Genomic DNA, 19,197 nt, shown 5'->3' with positions numbered 1-19,197 from the left:
TCAAGACTGAAGAAAGCTCGTTCATTTCCCCTTCACAGCTGCTGTAGGCTGTAGCTTCTAACGAATAAGTCAGAGACTTCGTAAATATGGATCAGAGCTTGCCTCCTGCAAGCAAGTGAAAATACTTGAAGAAGGAGGATCAAGGAGTAGCAGTCCTGACAAATCAAAAAGATCATTTTGGGGAACAGGGATGATTGAACTGCCTTCCCAGACTTTTCCTTTGCCTGTACCGTCTGTGTACTTTTTCTCTGTCTGTCTGTCTGTCTGTCTGTCTGCATGTGGAGGGGAGTTTTACAAGTTGATTAGAGCTCTTACTGGTAGAGTTAAATTTCAATTGTTTACTTGTATTAGGATCTATTTATTCATAAACAAATAGTAATCCTTGTTAAGTACAGAAATCTGGTACATGCATTCTGTCAAGCCAGATCTAAAAGGCAGTAAATTGGGTGATTTTGTGTAGTTTTATAAAATCTTTAATTTTTGTGACGACTTTGGGAACAGCAAGGCTTGATTTCTAGCTACCCTGGTAGGCGGTAACACCAACCAATTCACTTGTACCTATGGAAAAGGTTAAAAAGAATGATATTGAATGGATAACCTGGAATTGACCTAGGCACTGGAAGCAGCAATAGCATATCCATCTCTCTCAACCGTGCAAAATCCTCCTTACTAAAGCCTTAAGGATTGTGCCAAAATCAGGAGAGCTGACTTACATTCTTGTCAAACAGTGACCTGACTCAATCATATTCACTACACCATACCTTATTGCCAATGACCTGGACAACACCATTGCCAACCCTGGGTATGTTCTGTACCACCAGCAGGACAGACCTACCAGAAGTGGTGGCACATGGTACACATTCTTAAGAGACATTGATGCTTTGAAGTTTCATAGCATTAGGTCAAACATGAGCATGGAAATCGTGATGGAATACAGGTTAGTAAAAAGCACTGAGAATGTTAAGGGCACAGAATGTACCCTGGATGAGGGACTTAAATGCTGACCTCCAACAGTGGCTTGGTGGTATCCCAACTGACCGGGTTTACTGAGTCCTGAGGAAATTTCTGCTCAACTGGGTCTGGGGCAGATGATGAGGGAAACAACAGTGGGGACTTGACCTCATCCTCAGGCTGTTTGTGATAGAGTTGGTTCGAGTGATCACATTAAAACCAACACATCAATCATTTCACTAGTCATTTTTTTTAAGACCCCAAGGTGAAGCCCTGGAGAATCCAGGGACTTGTCAGCCTGATACTCCAATAATTTGTTCAGTATGATTTCACTGATGATTGTACTTTTCTTCAGTTCCTCCCTTCCTTTTGTTTCCTGATTTGTAGATGTTTCTGTGATGTTATTTGTATCCATTAGAGTGAAGACTGATGCAAAATACCTGTTCAAATAATCTGCCATCTTCTTATTTCCCATTCAGAATTCACCAAATCCACTTTCTATAGGATCAAGACTCACCTTGTTAACATTTCTTTTTTTGAAATATATATACAATCCGCTACTATCTGTTTTGATACCCCCAGGTAGCTTTCTCTCCATGGTCTAACTTTCTCATCTTTTATTAATCTTTTAGTCATTCTGTGCTTTTCTTTTATATTCTGTTCAATTTTCTGACCTGCCACCCATTGTATATAATTATATGCATTTTAAAAAAAGGTACCATTTTCTAACGTTTTTAGTTCACCATGGATTGTTGGAATATATCTGTTATGTGTATTCTGATATATCCCCTTCAACCTCTGCCACTACATCTCTATTGATCCATCCCTTAATCCAATTTAGCAATTCACTTTAGCTCGGGTTCTTCCCATATAATTATTCTTATTTATGTTTCAAAATGTTAATCTTGGATTGACATCTTTTATATTTTCCACTTCTACTGTTGCACGTTATTCAAAATTATTTTAATCTCAATTTTAGTTCTTGCAAACAAAATAATTCTATTAGCAATGTGTATGCACAGGTTGTCCTCAGTATTGTGTACATTTAAAAAAAAGCTAATAGGTTGAAGTTTTAATTTATTTTGAAAAACTTTTACTTGCGTTTAGAAAAATGTTTAACAGTTTTTTTTAATAGTAGCTCTCAACATTTGATATTATAGAATCTTAAGAAATACATATTACAGATAATTGTCTAATTTAAACCTTGGTTTTATTAAGCATAATGTTAAGCAGCGTATTCTTTACCACTCCCAGCATAAAACTTGGATATATTTCACATGTAATGTACTGTAAGAATGTCCCTATTCTCGAATTTCCATTATTTGATAACTATAATCATCATATTGCAGGAAGGAAATATGCCTAATAATTGGCACAAAATATATCCCAAGGGAAAAGAGCCAGCTTTCTCCATTAGCTAAGCTTGAGGTTTGAACTACTGACCCAAAAGTTTGTTCCTCTCATAAAGAACACAAGCAAGGCTTTTTCAAATCTGTGCAGATGTTAGGCGTTCAACAATGTGTTGTACAGTCACTATCTTAAAAGTGTGAATGAACTAATGCTAAACATGGCAAGTCTTATGTGAGCTCTTGTCTCTTGAGAAATAATCTTGAAGTGAATAATCCTGAAGCAGAAAAAGACATCTCCATCTGTTCAGAAGAGATTTGAGCATTATTCAAAGTTTTAAAACAAATGAACTCTGCTGGAGAGTTTTTTTTTCTTAAAAAATGTTTTAGCTAGCCTTTTAAGTTATTTTACAAACTTTGGGCACAGTGTAAATTGCCACACTTGGGCAGAATGTCATTCTGTTTGCATATTTCCTGTGGACAGAAAAGTATGTTGAACACTATCACTAATGTAATCCTCATTTAAAAAGAGGTTAATCTTCTCCATTTTATTGCTTTTAAAAAAAGTTAGAAGATGCACAGTAGCCAGAACAAAAGCTAGTTAACTCTAGATGTTTCAGTCATGATCTGTTTTTCAGCTCTACAGTGAATCAGTTCCCTGTTTGACTCTAATTTCTTCTGGTCAGATTCCCATTGTAATATATCATTATCAAAGTGTTCACAAATTCACCAAAAGAATGCTATTGTTTGGTAAACAACAGGACTGTACCATGGACTCTACCTCAATTGAAAGGCATCACATCTTTTCCTTTGTTGGGACAAAAACTAAAATGAAAGTTGGACTGCTCTTTAACTTAAAACACCATGAGACTTTTGCAACTTGAAATGGTCCATATATTTGGCTGTGCAAGACAGTTTTGCTTTTCAAAGCAGAATGGTGGGTACTTTGACACAGAGAGGCACAATGAGTTTTTGAATTAAGAAAATTCTGCCCAATGACAAACATCCGATAGGTTGAACTGCACTTTCTTACAAAGCTGTAAATGGAGAATCTGCCTACATCCAGAGTCTGCAAACTGAAAACCTCTCTCTCTCCCTGTCACACTCCGTGCAGGTGAAAACACAGAAAATCCAAAAGATCATAAGAGAAGGAGTTCTAGCAAGAAAGTGCGAGGTTCACTGGATCAACTATCAAAGTGAAGAATGATGATTGCTTTATTGACAGCATCACATAAACGTTGCTGAAAAAGAACGGAATTGAGTGACTGTTAACCCACTGTTGAAATCTGGACTTTTGACTTGTAGAATTTTATTTTCCCTGTCTTTTTTTTTCCCACCCCTGATGTCTGTGTCAAGCTCTCTGTTTTTCTTTCTTGGTCGTGAATGTGTGTACGCCTATTTAGGTTTTCTGAAGGAGCACAGCTTTAGCAGATTAGGAATCCTTTCTTTTCTCTGCTATTTGTTGAAGTTGTGTATTACAATAAATTATGCCAACATTTTGGTATTAGCAACATTTTTTTCATTGTCAAAATAGCAGTATTCTTATAATTTCCTTTCTCATTTAGATGCATCAAATAATGTGTGCGCCAGAATACATGATGCAACAAGCAAGAGAAACAAAGAAACATGAGGGATACAGAAAGAAAGATTCACATTAATATAGCTTATTTTCTGATACCCAAAATGCTTTAGAGTGCCCAAAGTGGTTGATGGCAAATGAAGTACTTTTGAAGTGCGATCAATGTTGAAAACATAGCTCACTGTACACAAATTATCAGGAACAATAATAATATAAATGACTCTCATAATCTATTAGTGATCTTGCTTAAAGTAAAATATTGACCAAGTCATGGGGGAGCTCTCCTGATGGTCTTTAAATATTTTCTAATCAACCTGTTTCTGGCGTGTAAATGCTATTTGTTGGCAGCCTGTCCTACTTTGCTGGCAAGTGAAAGTGGACTGATAGGGCAGTGACTGGCCAGATTTGATTTATTCCGTTTCCTTGTGGACAGACCATACCTGGGCAGTCTTCCTGATTGCCATTGTTTGTAACTGCTGGAGCAACTTAGATAGAAGCACAGCGAGTTCTGGAGCATCACAGTCTGAATGATTTTAGAGCAAATGAACTTTGCTGTGTCTCATATTCTCAACTATTTCTTGATGTCGTGAGAAGTAAATTGAATGGGCTTGAATTGAAGATGAGCAACTGTGTTCGTAGGGACCCCAGGAGGAGGCCATGATGGATCATCCACTCGCCACTTGTGTTTAAACATGGTTGCAAAAGCTGTAGCCCTGTACAGATTGAGGCTCCCCCCTTAATTGAATATGTGGTTTCTGCGCAGGCTCTGTCATATGTTGTTTGAATTGAATTGAATTAGCTTTATTGTCACATGTACTCAGATGAGTACAGTGAAAAGTTTACAAGTTGCCACTTAGGGTGCTTTTTTAGGTACAAGGTACCTAGGTTTAGATTCTTCAGTACAATTTCTTCAGAGAAAAATTAGGAAAATAAAGAAATAAAAAGCCCAGTGTTACAAATCGTAGGAATAAATGAGAAAATAGAGAAATAAAAAGTTCAGAATAACTGTCCTTCTAACTGGCACCTAGAGCCTGGTCTGCAACGGACCTTAACTCCAGACTGTGCTGGGATTCACCTCGAGGCCAGGAGACTGCTGTGGAATCACCTCGAGGCTGGAAGTCCACGCTGAGGCCACTCCAGGTTGAAAGACCCTCAAGCCAGGCCAGGACACTGCCACGCCAGGCTGAGAGGACGCTTCTTGAGTCCACACTGAGGTCGGGAGTCTGAATTTGTGCTGAGGTCTGGAGTTCAGGACGTGCCAAGAGGCAAGAAGACAGCCGAAAAAACACAAGAGAAGAAAAGAAGAAAAACAAAGAAATGGACAGAGGGGATGAGCTCTGGCTGAAGCGTCCTGCTCTGCTGCCATCTTGGAAAGTGGTTGTTTAATTGTCTATCACCATTCATAACTGTAGGTAGCAGGACTGCAGAGCTATGATTTGATTTGTTTGTTGTGAGATCATTTTAGATCTGCCATGAAAGGATTCAAACTCATATCTGCAGAGCATTAGTCTGGGTTTCTGTATTGTTAATCCAATAAAATTGCCATCATGTTATCCTTGAAGATAACATAATTGTTGATCTTATAATCACTTGTGTTGCCTGTCTTCAGACTCTTTATGTTACTTCATATTGTGTCAAGGTAGCCAATTTTTGTTGCCTAATGCATGCTACACAAGTTGGTCATCAAATCCTTTGTGATTGAGGAAGTTTCAGAGTTTTGTACTTGTATATTGACTAATAATGTGCAGTGAATTACACAAGTATTGGGCTATCCCAGATTGTAACTGACATTCAGCACCAGTCATGACTTTCCAAAGTGGAAATGGGTTGAAGCAAGTGACATAGTGTCCCGAGAATGGAAAAACTATTAACTCTGTGGAGGATAGCTTACATGGATGTACTGTGCCAAATCAAACTTAAGCTCTTTGATCTGCAACCAATCATAACAGTAATTATTGTATTTTACATTTGGGAGCTGGAAAAAATATCACTTCAATAGAAGTCTTCAGATTCCTTATGAAATAAAGTATATTTGTAAAGCTTCAGTTCTTGTTTTTTTTTACTAATGTTTGCATTCCCTTGGGGCTAAATAATGACCGCATGGTTTGGTGTTAAAAATACTTTTAACTTGTTCATGAATTAGGGTCAAGATTGCATGAAGGTAGACATGGATAAAACCACTAATATGGGATTTGCCTTTTCAAGAGGACCAGTAGTTATTTGGTTTTTGTGAAGAGAATGTGCTATTTGTATTCTTCACTCGTGTAGAATATTGTTCAACTTAAATGTTGAGTTGGCTTATTTTAATTTAGTTAATATGGATTGGAGAGAGTTGCCAGTTGTGCACGTTGTTTGATCTCATTTCTATTTAGCATTTTCACTTTTTGATGGCAATAGATTAGGTGGTTGCTCTTTGGAGAAAGCACAAGCTTTAACCCCAGTTTATTAAACTTCTGTTACTTTGGATCATAATTTTGTCTGATGTTTAGCTCTGTGGACAGCATAGTTTTCTATTGATTGAGTTGGTGAATGTACAAAGTGGAAAATTGCTTCAAATTTGGCTCATAATGTCTTGGGGGTTTGTCTGAAGGGAAGACCTATATTTGTTGAGAGTTTTCAACTTCTTTGAACACTTCGACTCAGTCTTCTACACAAAGTTCTTGGGATAAATTGACTGATGTAAAATATACTAGCTAATTTTTGCCACTGTTCATGTCAGACTGTGAGCGCAGATCTGTCTTAAAATTTGCAACACATTCATATTTCTGAAGTACTTTTCCAACAATATTTTTCTTTTCTGGACAGGATGCAAGGGAAAGCTGGTTGTCTGATTGTCTTTATTTCCTATCCTCTTGCTGTGTTTTTAGGCTGTGTAAAATCTGCGCTCATTGCTGAATCCTGAAATATGCTTTGCATGCAACTGGGTAAAGGAAGTATTCCAAGTTTCTGGCTTTCATGAATCCTATAAAGTTTAAATCTGCCTGTGCTGATGTATTGGTAATTGTTACTTTGTAGATGTATGAAGTTAAATACACTAGATACCAAAGAGAGTTGAGAGTTGAGCTGCACTGATCTTTAAAATACCATGAACAGGTGCAGAAAATAATGAGGAAGGCTAATGGAATGCTGGCCTTTATATCTAGAGGACTGGGCTATAAGGACTGAGAAGTTATGCTGTGGCTATGTAAAACCTTGCTTAGATCCCACTTGGAGTACTGAGAGCAGATCTGGGCACCACACGGGGAGGTGATGGCCTAGTGGTATTTTCGCTGTACTATTAATCTAGAGACCCAGATAATGTTTAGAGACCCAGGTTCAAATCCCGCCATGGCAGATGGTGGAATTTGAATTCAATGAAGTATCTGGAATTAAGAATCTAATGATAACCGTGAATCCATTGCCAATTGTCAGGGGAAAAACCCATCTGGTTCACTTATGTCCTTTAGCGAAGGAAACTGCCATCCTTACTTGGTCTGGCATACATGTGACTCCAGACCCACAGCAATGTGGTTGACTTTTTATTGCCCAGACGGCAGTTAGGGATGGGCAATAAATGCTGCCTAGCCAGTGACACCCTCATTCCCATGAATGAATAAAGAAGGAAAAAAGGACACACCTTGGGAAGGATATATTAGCCTTGCAGGACATACAGTATGTGTTTACAAGATTGATGCCTGAACTTCAGGTCTTAAAATATGAGGAAATATTTATGTAAATTGGCCTGTTTTCTCTCGAATTTAGAAATGTAAGGGGCGATCTGATCAAAGTCTAAAACGTATTAACCGGAAAAAGACCGGGTAGATAGAGATAAATTATTTCCACTGGTTGAGGATTCTAGAGCTAGGGGCATAGTCTGAGAATTAGGACTTGACCGTTCAGGTGAGATGCCACGAAGCACTTCTACACACAAAGGGTGATCGAGGTTTGGAACTCTCTTCCACAAACAGCAGTTTATGCTCGATCACTTCTTAGTTTTAAATCTGAGATCGATAAATTGTTGTTAAGCAAAGTATTAAGGGATATGAGCTAAAGGCAGGTATATGGAGTTAGGCCAGAGGTCAGCCATGATCTCATTAAATAGCAGAACAGGATCAAGGGATTGAATGGCCTACTCCTATTCCTTTGGTCCTGTAAAAGCAGCTTTTCTTGCACACTCTTGTGTGTTCTCTTTCTGTCTCCACCCAACCCCCCCCAAACCCCATTTCCTTCTCCTTACTGCAATTAATTTTTTTTCCTCCATTTTTACTGATGTTACTTTGTTCCTTTTCTGAACTGTAAACATTTAGCTTCAACTTTCTCCTTCACTCTATACTTTATCCTCATTCCTCTTCTGTTTTAGGTATTTTCTTCTTCTTTCAAAAGTGGGTGTTTTTGTTCTCAGGTTGGTGTCTCTGAATTATTGACATTTGATTTACCCCATACCTCTTCTTTTCAATTGTAATGCTGTCCTGTGCTATTAATCTTGACTTTTCAGATATGTTTCTCGGGTTAAAAAAACAGGATTCCACTGTAGAAACAAAGCAAATATGATGAGAGACAGCATTGGGCAGAATAGTACACAAACTTGTTCATGACTCATTCTATTCATTACACAACTCCATTTTCCATTTATTTAATGACAACCTCTGTCTTTTGTCTTGATAACAATCACTTTCAGTTGCCTAAGTTAAGTCATCTTAGTTGTTATGACATCATTTTTGAATCACATATGTAAATTACTTATTTTCCTTTCTTGAAGTTTTAACCCGGCTTCCTCTCTCCCACAGACTGAATTTGGTTAGTTAAAAATTGTTACATGGGCATATGTTACTCTAAAACTCCTGTGGCACAGTTTATCCATAAATTGTAGAAAAGCAAACGATGCCTATCCTAATGCTGATCAGCGCAAGTTGTAACGGCAGTAATGGTAATGCATGGTTAAGTGATACTTTCCCATATTTCTGTTTCTTAAATAGCTTCAGTGACAGTAGTAGTATAATGGAGAGTATTTGCCATGTGCATCAAAGCTTTTTTCAACAAAAGTCAGAATCAAGCATGCATAAAGAAATTGAAAAGTCTAGACATGACTGGAGAAGTGAACACATTCACATTATTTGTTTAAATTAATTGATAAATTGGGATTAGTTTAAAAACAGTTCCAGATGCAGGTTTCTAATTTAGGGAGACCAGAAGGAGAGATGACCAGCAACCTGAGGGCAGATTCTAGTTTGATGTCTTGTTTACTCAAACTGATATCGCTTCATGCTGTCATGGAATCAATATTCTCACTGTGTGAACACTCTATTTTAGTATGTAGTGTACAGAGAGGGCTTTATATTGTCATAGAGTCATAGAGATTTACAGCACAGAAGCAGATCCTTCAGTCCAACTTGTCCATGCTGATCAGATATCCAAAATTAACCTAGTCCCATTTGCCAGCATTTGGCCAATATCCTTCTAGACCCTTCCTATTCACATACCCATCCAAATGGCTTTTAGATGTTGTAATTGTACCAGCCTCCACCAGTTCTTCTGGCAGCTCATTCCATACCTACACCACCTTTTGCTTGAAAAGATTGCCCCTTAGGTCCCTTTTATATCTTTCCCCAGTCACCTTCAATCTGTGCTATCCAGTTTTGGACTCCCCCACACTGGGGAAAAGACCCTGTCTGTTTATCCTATCCATGCCCCTCATGATTTTATAAACAAGCAATGCATTGTGTTCTGTGTGCTTTAGCTGTTTGTGCATTCTGGTGTCCTATATTTTCATTCAGGTAAACCTGAAGGTCTGCAATTGTAACAAATTTCCTCTGCCCCGGATAATCTCAGCAGCCTGCTGTTTTTTTTAATGTGCCTTGAGGCTTAATTGACTCAGATGAGCAAGTTATGTATCATGGTAAATTGAAACTCTTCAATTACACGCAGAAAGCGTCAATTTGTTGTGAAACTGCGTTCAGTTATCAAATTTAATTTATGTTCCGAAAGGAGACTAAGACCGAACAATTGCAGCTCACATTGACTTTCTCAGAGGAATGTTGTTTTTGCGTTTAAAAAGTATTTTTGCATTTTGCTGCTTTAGTATTAATTAAGTTAGATTTTGGTAACTTAATGTCAAAATAATTCAACACCATCATGACTTTTTTTTTAAACAAAGAAAAGTAGCTTTCAGTGCAAGCAATCTTTCTATGACTTTACATCTTTGTCCAAGCTACTTGTCTTGCATTCCAGCAAAGAACTTTGAGCACTTTGAAAATTCTTTCATTGTTCTACTGGCTGTGATTGCTGACTATATTTTGATGCTGTTACCCATGTACCAGACCAAAAAAAATCATGATTTTTTTGATGTCACATACTATGGTTACGTGCTAGTTTAATGTAACTAAAATTGTACCTCAAATTGATCCTAGCAGTTTCACCACCAATGACAAAACTAACACCTCCAGTGTTTCAACATTAAGGTTAATACAGATTACTCCAGAGCCTGCCCTAGTTTAGAGCACAATACGTTATAACTTCACTGTTATCGTAAAATGCTGGAAATACCCAGCTGCTTAGGCACCAGTGGAGAGAGAAAGGTTTCATGTTTCACGTTGATGGCCTTTTATTATGGATGAGAAATGTCACAAATGTAAGGTTTTTAGCAACTGCGGAGGTGGAGGGCAGCAAAGCACGTAAAGAAAGCTGTGAGATTGTGTCTTCTGTTTAAATAGCTTTAGGAACAGAATCTGTTGTCACAAACTTAATGTCCAATTCCCCATGCAGTCCAGTGCCTTGCTAGCGAACAAGTGTAACTCCGGGCTGTTACTCTCAAATGTTAGTCGAAGGTAAAACATTATGTAATAAGGTAGGGATGATGGTACAATGCAAAAGTGGGTAGTAATCAGACAAGTAAAGAAACTTAAACATGGAGCAACTAGAAAATAGAATAGAATACCCTTTATTGTCACGTGTACTCCAGTACAGGAGCAATGTGAAAAGTTTTTACAATGGTTGCCTTTAATGGCACCATCTTGGGTACAAGTACCTCGGTACAAATCTTGAATACAAAAGAGGAATAAAAGGAAAAGTAGTAACATTACTTATTGAGTCTAAAAGGTAAGTTAGAAATAAGGTAATTATAACATAGTTAAAGGATTGACATTACAGTCCAGTAAAGAATTTCAAATAGCAGCAGCTCAGCACATGGTCTGACCGTCCACGCCAGGCCCCAGTCCAACAACTGTCCCACTCCGCTCCAAGCCTCCAGTCTGCTCCGCACTGGCATTCAGCTGCACCAAGGTAAGTTGTGCTGCTCCAGGACTCTGGTTTTCTATTGCGCTGCTCCAGGGAGAGAGAGAGAAAAGAATAGAAACAAAAAGAACATGTGCTGAAAAGGGGTGTTCAGAAACAAACAAAAACAGAAATTGCTGGAGAAATTCAGGTCTGATAGCATCTGTGGAAAGAAAGCCATTTGTGTTCAAATCTGTGTTTGGCCTCCAATACAGAGGAGAGCACATTGGAAGCAGAGATTATGTTTTACGAAATGAAAGAAGTACAAGTAAGTTGTCGTTTCACTTGAAAGATAGTTTTGTGTTCTCAGATAGTCGGTAGGGAGGATGTTAAAGGGCAGGTATTGGATTTCCTCACCTTGGAGATGAATACGAAGGTGTGTTTGGCATGATGGAGAAGTAGCCCAGTACACCAAGGACAGGCCCTTTGTGGAATGGATCCTTTGGCGAAAGGAATGAGGTGCTCAAAAACATGAGTCGATGTCAGCTATACTGTTCATCAAGCCTGCTCTGTCACTCAGTGAACTCATGACCGAAGTTATACATTAACTTTCCTTTGCTTCCATATCCCTTGATTCCTAGGTGGCGTCATCAGAACAGGTGTGACTGAGAAGCAAGGCAAATAGAATAGAGTCCTGGCAGAAAGTTTACCAAAATGGAGTCAGTGAGCTTACAGTAGACATTAGTTGAAACCTATCACCAAAAAGGAAGATGGAGAAGTCAAGAAAAGATGTGAAGATGAAGCAGTCATTTACCTGTACTTCATTCCATCTAGTCTCCTATATTCACTGTTCACTGTGTGGTCATCTCTACACTGGGGTAACGAAATGTAGACTGGGTGAATACTTTGCAGAGCACCTCCATTCTGTCTGCAAACATGACCCTGAGCTTCCAGCTTCCAGTTGCTTGTTGCCTAAACACACCACTATGTTCTCACGCCAACATTTCTGTGTTGGGCCTGCTGCAGTGTTCTAGTGAGCTTCAGTGCAAGCTTGAAGAACAACATCTCATTTTCCGCTTTGGGACCTTGCAGCTTGAATAACAACATCTCATTTTCCACTTCAGGACCCTACAGCCTTTCAGACTCCACGATCAAGTGCAATAACTTTAGCGACTGATTTCATCCTTCCATGTTTTTTACCCACCCCACACTTGGTCCTGTTATGATCGGGTTGCTTTTAGCACAGTCACCCATTCTCTCTTACTCTTAGTTGTTATTAAGTTTTTCTTCCGTCCTGGCCTACTATCCATAATTTCTTTGTTTCATATCCATCTCTTTCTGGGTCCAAATCTCCCCTCTTTCCCCACCCCCCCTCCCAACTTCACCTTCAGCATAATAACCACCCTTTTCTAGCTGCTATCAGTTGTGATGAAGAGTAACTGGGCTTGAAACATTGTTGTTTCCCACAGAGGCTGCCAGACCTGTTGAGTGTAGCCAGTGATTTCTGTTTTTGATTCAGGTGAAGCTGTCCCATCGGAACAGCTTCCGCCTTTCCCTATATCACTTGCACCTTCATTCTAACATTTCGTGATTTATGTACGAGCATTTTCAGATCCCTGTACCAGAGCACTCTGCAGTTTCTTGACATGTAAAAGATTGGCTCTTCTATTCTTCACAGCAAAGTAGATAACAGTATGTTTCCCCCCATGATCTACCTGCCAAGCTTTTGCCCAATCATTTAACCTGTCTTTACCTCTTTGCAGACTTTGCGTCCTCCTGACAACTTGCTTTCCTGCCTATCTTTGTTCCTCAATGAAATTGGCTAAAGCACAGTTGGTGCCTTCATTCAAGCCATTAATATAGATTGTAAATTATTGGCCAACCTGCCAATGAACCGTTTATCCTGACACTGTTTCTTGGTAGCCAGCTGATCCTCTCTCTCTGCTAATATATTGCAACTAACACCACTAATTCTTACCTTGTGCAGTCACATTTCATGAGGCAGTTTATTGAATGCCTTTTGGAAATTGAAATACACAACATCATTTGATTCCGCTTTATCTATCCTGCTAGTTACATCCTCAGAACTTTTAATAAATTGGTCAAATATAATTTCCTTTTCATAAAACCATGTTGACTCTGCCTGATCATATTTTGATTTTCTAAATTTCCCACTATTTCTAATAATTAAATGCAGTATTTTCTCAATGTCTGAGATTAGGCTCAGCAGCCTATAATTTCCCACTTTCTGTCTCCCACGTTTCTTGAAGAGAGGTCTTAGATTTTGCTGTTTTCTAGTCAGCTGGGAGGGAGAGAGCTAGGGAGCCATAGAACTTTAGCAAGAGAGCTTTGAGGTGATGTTCAAGACTGCTGAAAAATATGGACAGCAAAATTTTGAATGAGCACAAACCTACATGGAATGGAAGGTAAAATATTGACCATCGAAATGCTCAAGTGTGGAGGTAACAAAGAAATAGATGCAGATTTCAGCAAGGGTGAGCTGTGGCAGGGGTGGAGTTGAACAATGTCATGGAATTGAAAATAGGTAATCTTGGTGATTTGTGCGGATATATAGTTTGAAACTTACCTCGGGGTCAAACATAACATCTGGTTTGTGAGTGGTCTTATGCAACTTAGTAGAGTTATCCAGAAAGGAAACTGTGGTTAGGAAATGAACAATGTCGTGGGGCCCAAAGAGAGAGATAATTGGAGATAGAAATTGAGTTGACCTATTTCAAGCCAGCAGTTCTCGATGAAAAGATCTCGAGGGTGAGGGCAGAGGGAGGGGCCCAGGTGGATGAAATTTCTGAAGATGAGAGGAAAGAGTCGGCCATGTGCGGGTGCCGTCAAAACTATCAGTCAAAGAAGTAGGTGTGTTGGCTATGGAAGAACTCAGCACTGTACAGAGCTTGAAATTTGATAAGATGATGTATAAGAGAGCAAATTTTTTTGGGGTCTGATGGTTCACGTTGGGAGGAGGAATCCGAACGAAGATGTTACGAAGTTGTGTAGAGTGTGTGATTTCTTTAAGAAATAAAATGCTTTTCTAAGCTTAGAGATTTAGACAAAAAAAAAGCATCTGCATGTAGCTGAAGATGTACAGCCAGTTCTAAAATTGAAACATGTATCAATTGGCTGTGTTATTGACAACCTTAGGCTTATTTTGATGTTTGGCAATGAGCTGCAATTAACCAATTAATTTAAGCCAAGCACTTAGCGATTGAAAGTCAATTGAATTGAAATCTGATGGTTTTGACAACCTCGGGCCAACACTATTGTAAGAAAATTGATACGTCATCCAAGGTACTTAAGGAGAGGGTTTTTGAAAATTGACGTGAGAGCAAACCGCTAAGAAATAAGCACCTCGCTCTCTCAAGAAATCACTAAGCTCTCTAAGAAAGCACTATCTTATCCATAAAAGATACCACAGCACTTCTAACTAAGAGTCTTCACAGAGAAACCATCACTGACAGCAGGATCAGCGAAAGAAGGGCATTTATGACTATTGTTACTTATAAAGTGAATATCAGGGATTTTCTTTTATTTAACCTCCCCTTCTCTGTAACAGTTTAACAGACTAGGTCAGGTGAGATGTGCATCTCTGGATGTTTCAGGTTTAATTATTAGAAGGGGACCTGTACTCATGCCGTAACAGACTGGGGACTTGTGTTTTGTTTTTAATTATTAGAGGGGCTCGACCTCCCCTTCCGAACAGAATGAAAACATGACCGATGTTCAAATTGAAGGAAGGATGGATAATTATTGTAACGTTGGATGTTTTACAGTGGTTCTTTTAGTGTTTAACTTTATTGAGTTCTAAGCTGGGAAGGAAGATTTATTGGTAGACTAGTAAGTGCCAACCACCAGTCTCCAACTTTAGTATCCAGGAATGGTGTCATGGACAAAGCAGCTTGATTCATACCCCAACCACTACCTTCAACATTCACTCCTTCTGTCATCATATAGTGGCAGCAGTATACAATCTGCACTGCAGTAACTCACCATAGTTCCTTCTGTAGCGCCTTCTAAATCTGTAATCTCTGCCACCTAGAAAAACAATGGTAGCAAATACATGGGACCCCCGCTATCCAAGCCACATACTGTCCAAAAATTGAACTCTCTTCCCATTTTTTCACTGTCATTGGGTCACAACCTGGAATACCCTTCACCGTGGGTATACCTACACCCAAAACCTGAATTGGTTCGAGAAGACATCTATTACCACCTTCTCAAGGATAATTAGGGATAGACCATAAATGATGGAACAGCCAGTGACATCCACATCCCAAGAATAAATATAAAATGGAGAGAGGATAACCTAAAGAGAATGAGCTTAATTGGTGGCATTTTATATTGAAAGAGAAGTAGGTGAGTGAGGTGCCTCTCATATAAGTGGAAAACTCTGCGATAATCTATGGTGAAACACTTACCAAGTGTGCAGTTTTGTGTGTGGAATCCGTGTTTGCCCGATTAGGCAGTGATTTAAGTTCAAGTCCTAGTATTTCGTAACCATGTCCAGCCCAGTCTTTCCCCTCCACTATGCTGTTTGTTAGACTTTTCTGTACATGAACATTTTTCCTGTAAAACAGTGACTATGCTTCAAAAGTAAATAATTTGGTTGTAAGATGTCTTGGGAAGTCCTGAGAACGTGATAGCTGTCTGACAAATAGAAGTTCTTTCTTCATTCGCTCTGTTACCATTGTTCTTTTGGGCTGATGTTTTATCAGAGTGAGCAAGAGTGAGATGAGGTCGACATTTGTTAGACATATGAAGTGTGCTATATTTCCTGAACGTAGAGTTGACACTGCTGGCTATGGTCAGAAGTTTAAAATTAGCCTGTTGGTGCATTGAATAAAAGAGGAACTTAGTACGTATGAACGTTGTGAAGCAAAATTTTTTTTGCATTATTTTTATATGCAGTCAGCTATTAAAGTAGTGACTTGTCAGAACTGTTTGACATGGCATATCAGAATTAATGTGCAGCGGAGGAACTGGGTGGCTCCATGTATGAAAATACAGTATATTAACCTATAATACCAAGGCTTGGATGATGTCCAAACAAACATGCATACAAGTTCCATGTCTTTCATACTGCATAGTATTTTGACCTCTACATTATATACCACAGCAAATTGTTAAGGCTTCTTTGGGCAGTAGCTCCCAAACCACCAAACTTCCAAATCCCTCGAATCTCCAGGGCGGAAGGAACATTGGGAGCATCAAATCTGCGTCATGTGCAGTTCTAACTCGGACCCATCATTATTGAGTCTCAGTTCTAGAATTTCCTTTGTATCTGCATTGTGAGAATAACATCAAAACACAGAGTGCTGAGATTTGGGGAGAAGGACTATCACCACCATTTCACAATTTGAGATAAGAAATTAATCCTGTCCTTATGAGTAAAGCCCACATTTGAACACTAATTAAACAATGAAGTTCCCTTAACTTTTCTTTTGACAATGTTTGCAGGACCCAGAAATATGCCCTAGCTGTGCCACATTGTTTACAATTTTGTTGGTATGATATTATTGCATATGTTATGCATTTTATGAATGAGATTCTCTGTGCTATAGATGTTTCGCTTCTTGAAAGTGTATTAATACCCACCAAGCTTATTTTATGGTAGTTTCTCAAGTTGTAAATTCAGTTGGTTTTGACTGGAGTGTGAAACAGATCCCTGAGGTGGAAGACCATCTGGAGATGTTACACTTTTCACATTACCTGCTATGGAGTGATGCCTTTTAGTTTTAGAAGTTGAAAAAAAATGACTTTTAAGATGAGATGGTGCATGACCTACCTTGGATTGTTTGGACCATTTTAGTTCAGGACACACACATTTGAGCAAGCATTTTCCATTCCGGAGAATTCAAGCATTCTCTTTTCTGTTCTGTTTCTCCCTTTGCAAATGTTGTCAGATCTGCTGAATTTCTCCACTACTTTGGAATTGTTTTTCCCCCCAGATTTCCTGCACATGTAATATTTCACCTTGGTTCTCTGTTCAGGTCCTGGTGAATACAAAGCTTCAGCTCAACATTTCAGGTAGTGATTGAGGCTATGTGTTCAGGCTCAGCAATGATTTACAGAGTGGTTGGTTTGTGTCAGTCATGCTTTGACAACACTTGATACTACCAGACTGTGAGAAGTTGTTTCTTAACACTGGAGAATTGTGTGGAGGAGTTGGTTCCTATTTCTTGAAATTAATTCAATTTAATTTTGGTCCTGTTATTAATTTCAGATACTCAGCAGGCCTGATCCCCACAAAGCAAGGTCTACACCTTTGTGAGAGAGTGTCAGCATCATCTTTCTGCAGGTATGGATTTATCACATGATTGTGTACAGTGAGACAATGATACACTACCAGTTTGCTTATTGCCCATTTGCAACTAATTCATGTTCACACTCAATATTGCTTTGATTTTTTTTTTCATTAGCAGCGTTATGAAAGCTGTGTTCGCTTTATTTGGTATGATATGGGTTTTGACCCATGACAAATTTGCTGAAATAACTTGCTTAGAAGAGAGAGGACAAATTTGAAAATGATGATTGACGGAAATTGGTCTATGTCTGAGAGCGGGGTGGTACAATTAGCTGTGGTCCTATGAGAACTCTTTAACAATATAACTCGTTAACCTATTTTCAGGGAGTGAATTCAGTTTTCTTTGCTATTCCTGATTTACGATAATGTTGTGTTTAAATTTGAAGCCTCTGTTAAAATGCGCTCCTAATCTAAATGCTATGCTTTCGAAGTCAGTTTAGCACTTTATATTTGAAGGATTATTAAAATTTTTGTTTTAGTCGGCGACCAATTTAAATTGCCTCGGGAGACAAGAGTCTAGACTTGTCCTGATTCTCCATTAAAAGTTGGATAGCATACATGTTGACAAGTTGAGGACAATGGATTTCTTGAGTTTCTGCAAAGACCCAAACATTACTGCTGCTCTTCACCAAGCTCCATTTCAGAGAGAAACGGCCATTTCTGCCTGCTATCACGACTCTCCTGCCTTTCCTTTTTTGACTTCATGTTTGAAATTCTGCCCTATTGCACTGAGTTAAATCCAGTCAATGTAGTTTCTGAGTTTAGTAGTATTTGTACTGCTCTCACAACGAAAGATCATTATAAAAAGGGTAATATTTGTTTTCTTAACTAGCAACATGAGCAAATAGGAAAAAAATAGTGCAAATAGAAATAGTAGTGAAAATGAGATATATCCGTAAACCATCAATAGATTCCACAAGGTTTTTAAAAAATTAATGCACTGTTTCATAAAAGGCTGCTTAGAAACTCGTGTGTTTTTATTTTAAAAGTATATGTGTAGTATGTATTCAATATGTATTGAAATATTTTGTCTTGAAATGTGTATGTTAGATTGGAGATATGATTTCAGAATATGCTAATTTAGGAAGATGGTGAATCGTGGCAGGGACTATTGTTTTAAAAGAAACAAATTGGTAGATTTTGAAAACAGCTATTCTGGCTTTAATGAAAATAATTATAGCTACTTTAGTTAAATAAAAAATATTAGCTATGCAGGAACTAGAATAACCTCAGCGTTCAATTCTGTCCTAATCCAGTGCATACAAATTTTATTTTACAAGGGTAATTAGATGGTGTTCAGAAAGAGGAATTCAGGCTAAATTTCAGTTCCCTCACCCAAGGATACTGAGACTAATTGTTTTTTTTCTCGCTCCTCTTTCAACTGACTTCGTACATGTATTGAAATGTGCTGGTATCTCGCTGACCACAATGGCTCAGCATTTGATGGTCTGAACTAACTAAGTCATTGGTCAGCTGAGTTTTGGTCAACTTTGTTTATTTGTTTTTATTACATGTTTGCCTCATTCAAAAGATATAATGAAGTCTTTGAATTTTTGGTTGACTGCTTGAGTTGGACATGTTGAACGTCATTGAGTTTGACCAATTTTGGCAGCCTGATCTGCCACAGAGTGTTTTGTAGCCCACAAGCTCACTTTTAAAAATCCATAATTCCCCAAAAAGAAGCAGGAAGAAAAGAAAGACGTAAATTTAAATAATTGGTGGTACCTCAATGCAAGGAGGATATTTGCTATGGAATCTGAGAGGAATGACAGATAGAGTGAAAGGAAGGAGGAAAAGAGAATGAGGGTGTTAGAGTT

General features: G+C 38.5%; 1 protein-coding gene across 1 annotated transcript in view; it reads left to right on the top strand.

Moving 5' to 3' along the window:
* The window catches only part of imp3 (IMP U3 small nucleolar ribonucleoprotein 3), a 272,737-nt gene that overhangs the window by 80,391 nt on the left and 173,149 nt on the right, over nucleotides 1-19,197 (top strand). The window contains exon 3 of the mRNA XM_048602011.1: nucleotides 17,300-17,374. Within this exon, the coding sequence (XP_048457968.1) occupies nucleotides 17,300-17,374 (75 nt within the window). The remainder of the gene's footprint in view (nucleotides 1-17,299; nucleotides 17,375-19,197) is intronic.

Source organism: Rhincodon typus, chromosome 10, assembly GCF_021869965.1.
Source record: "Rhincodon typus isolate 14 chromosome 10, sRhiTyp1.1, whole genome shotgun sequence".
Classification (NCBI taxonomy): Eukaryota; Metazoa; Chordata; class Chondrichthyes; order Orectolobiformes; family Rhincodontidae; genus Rhincodon; species Rhincodon typus.
This window is presented reverse-complemented; position numbering and strand designations above follow the sequence as displayed.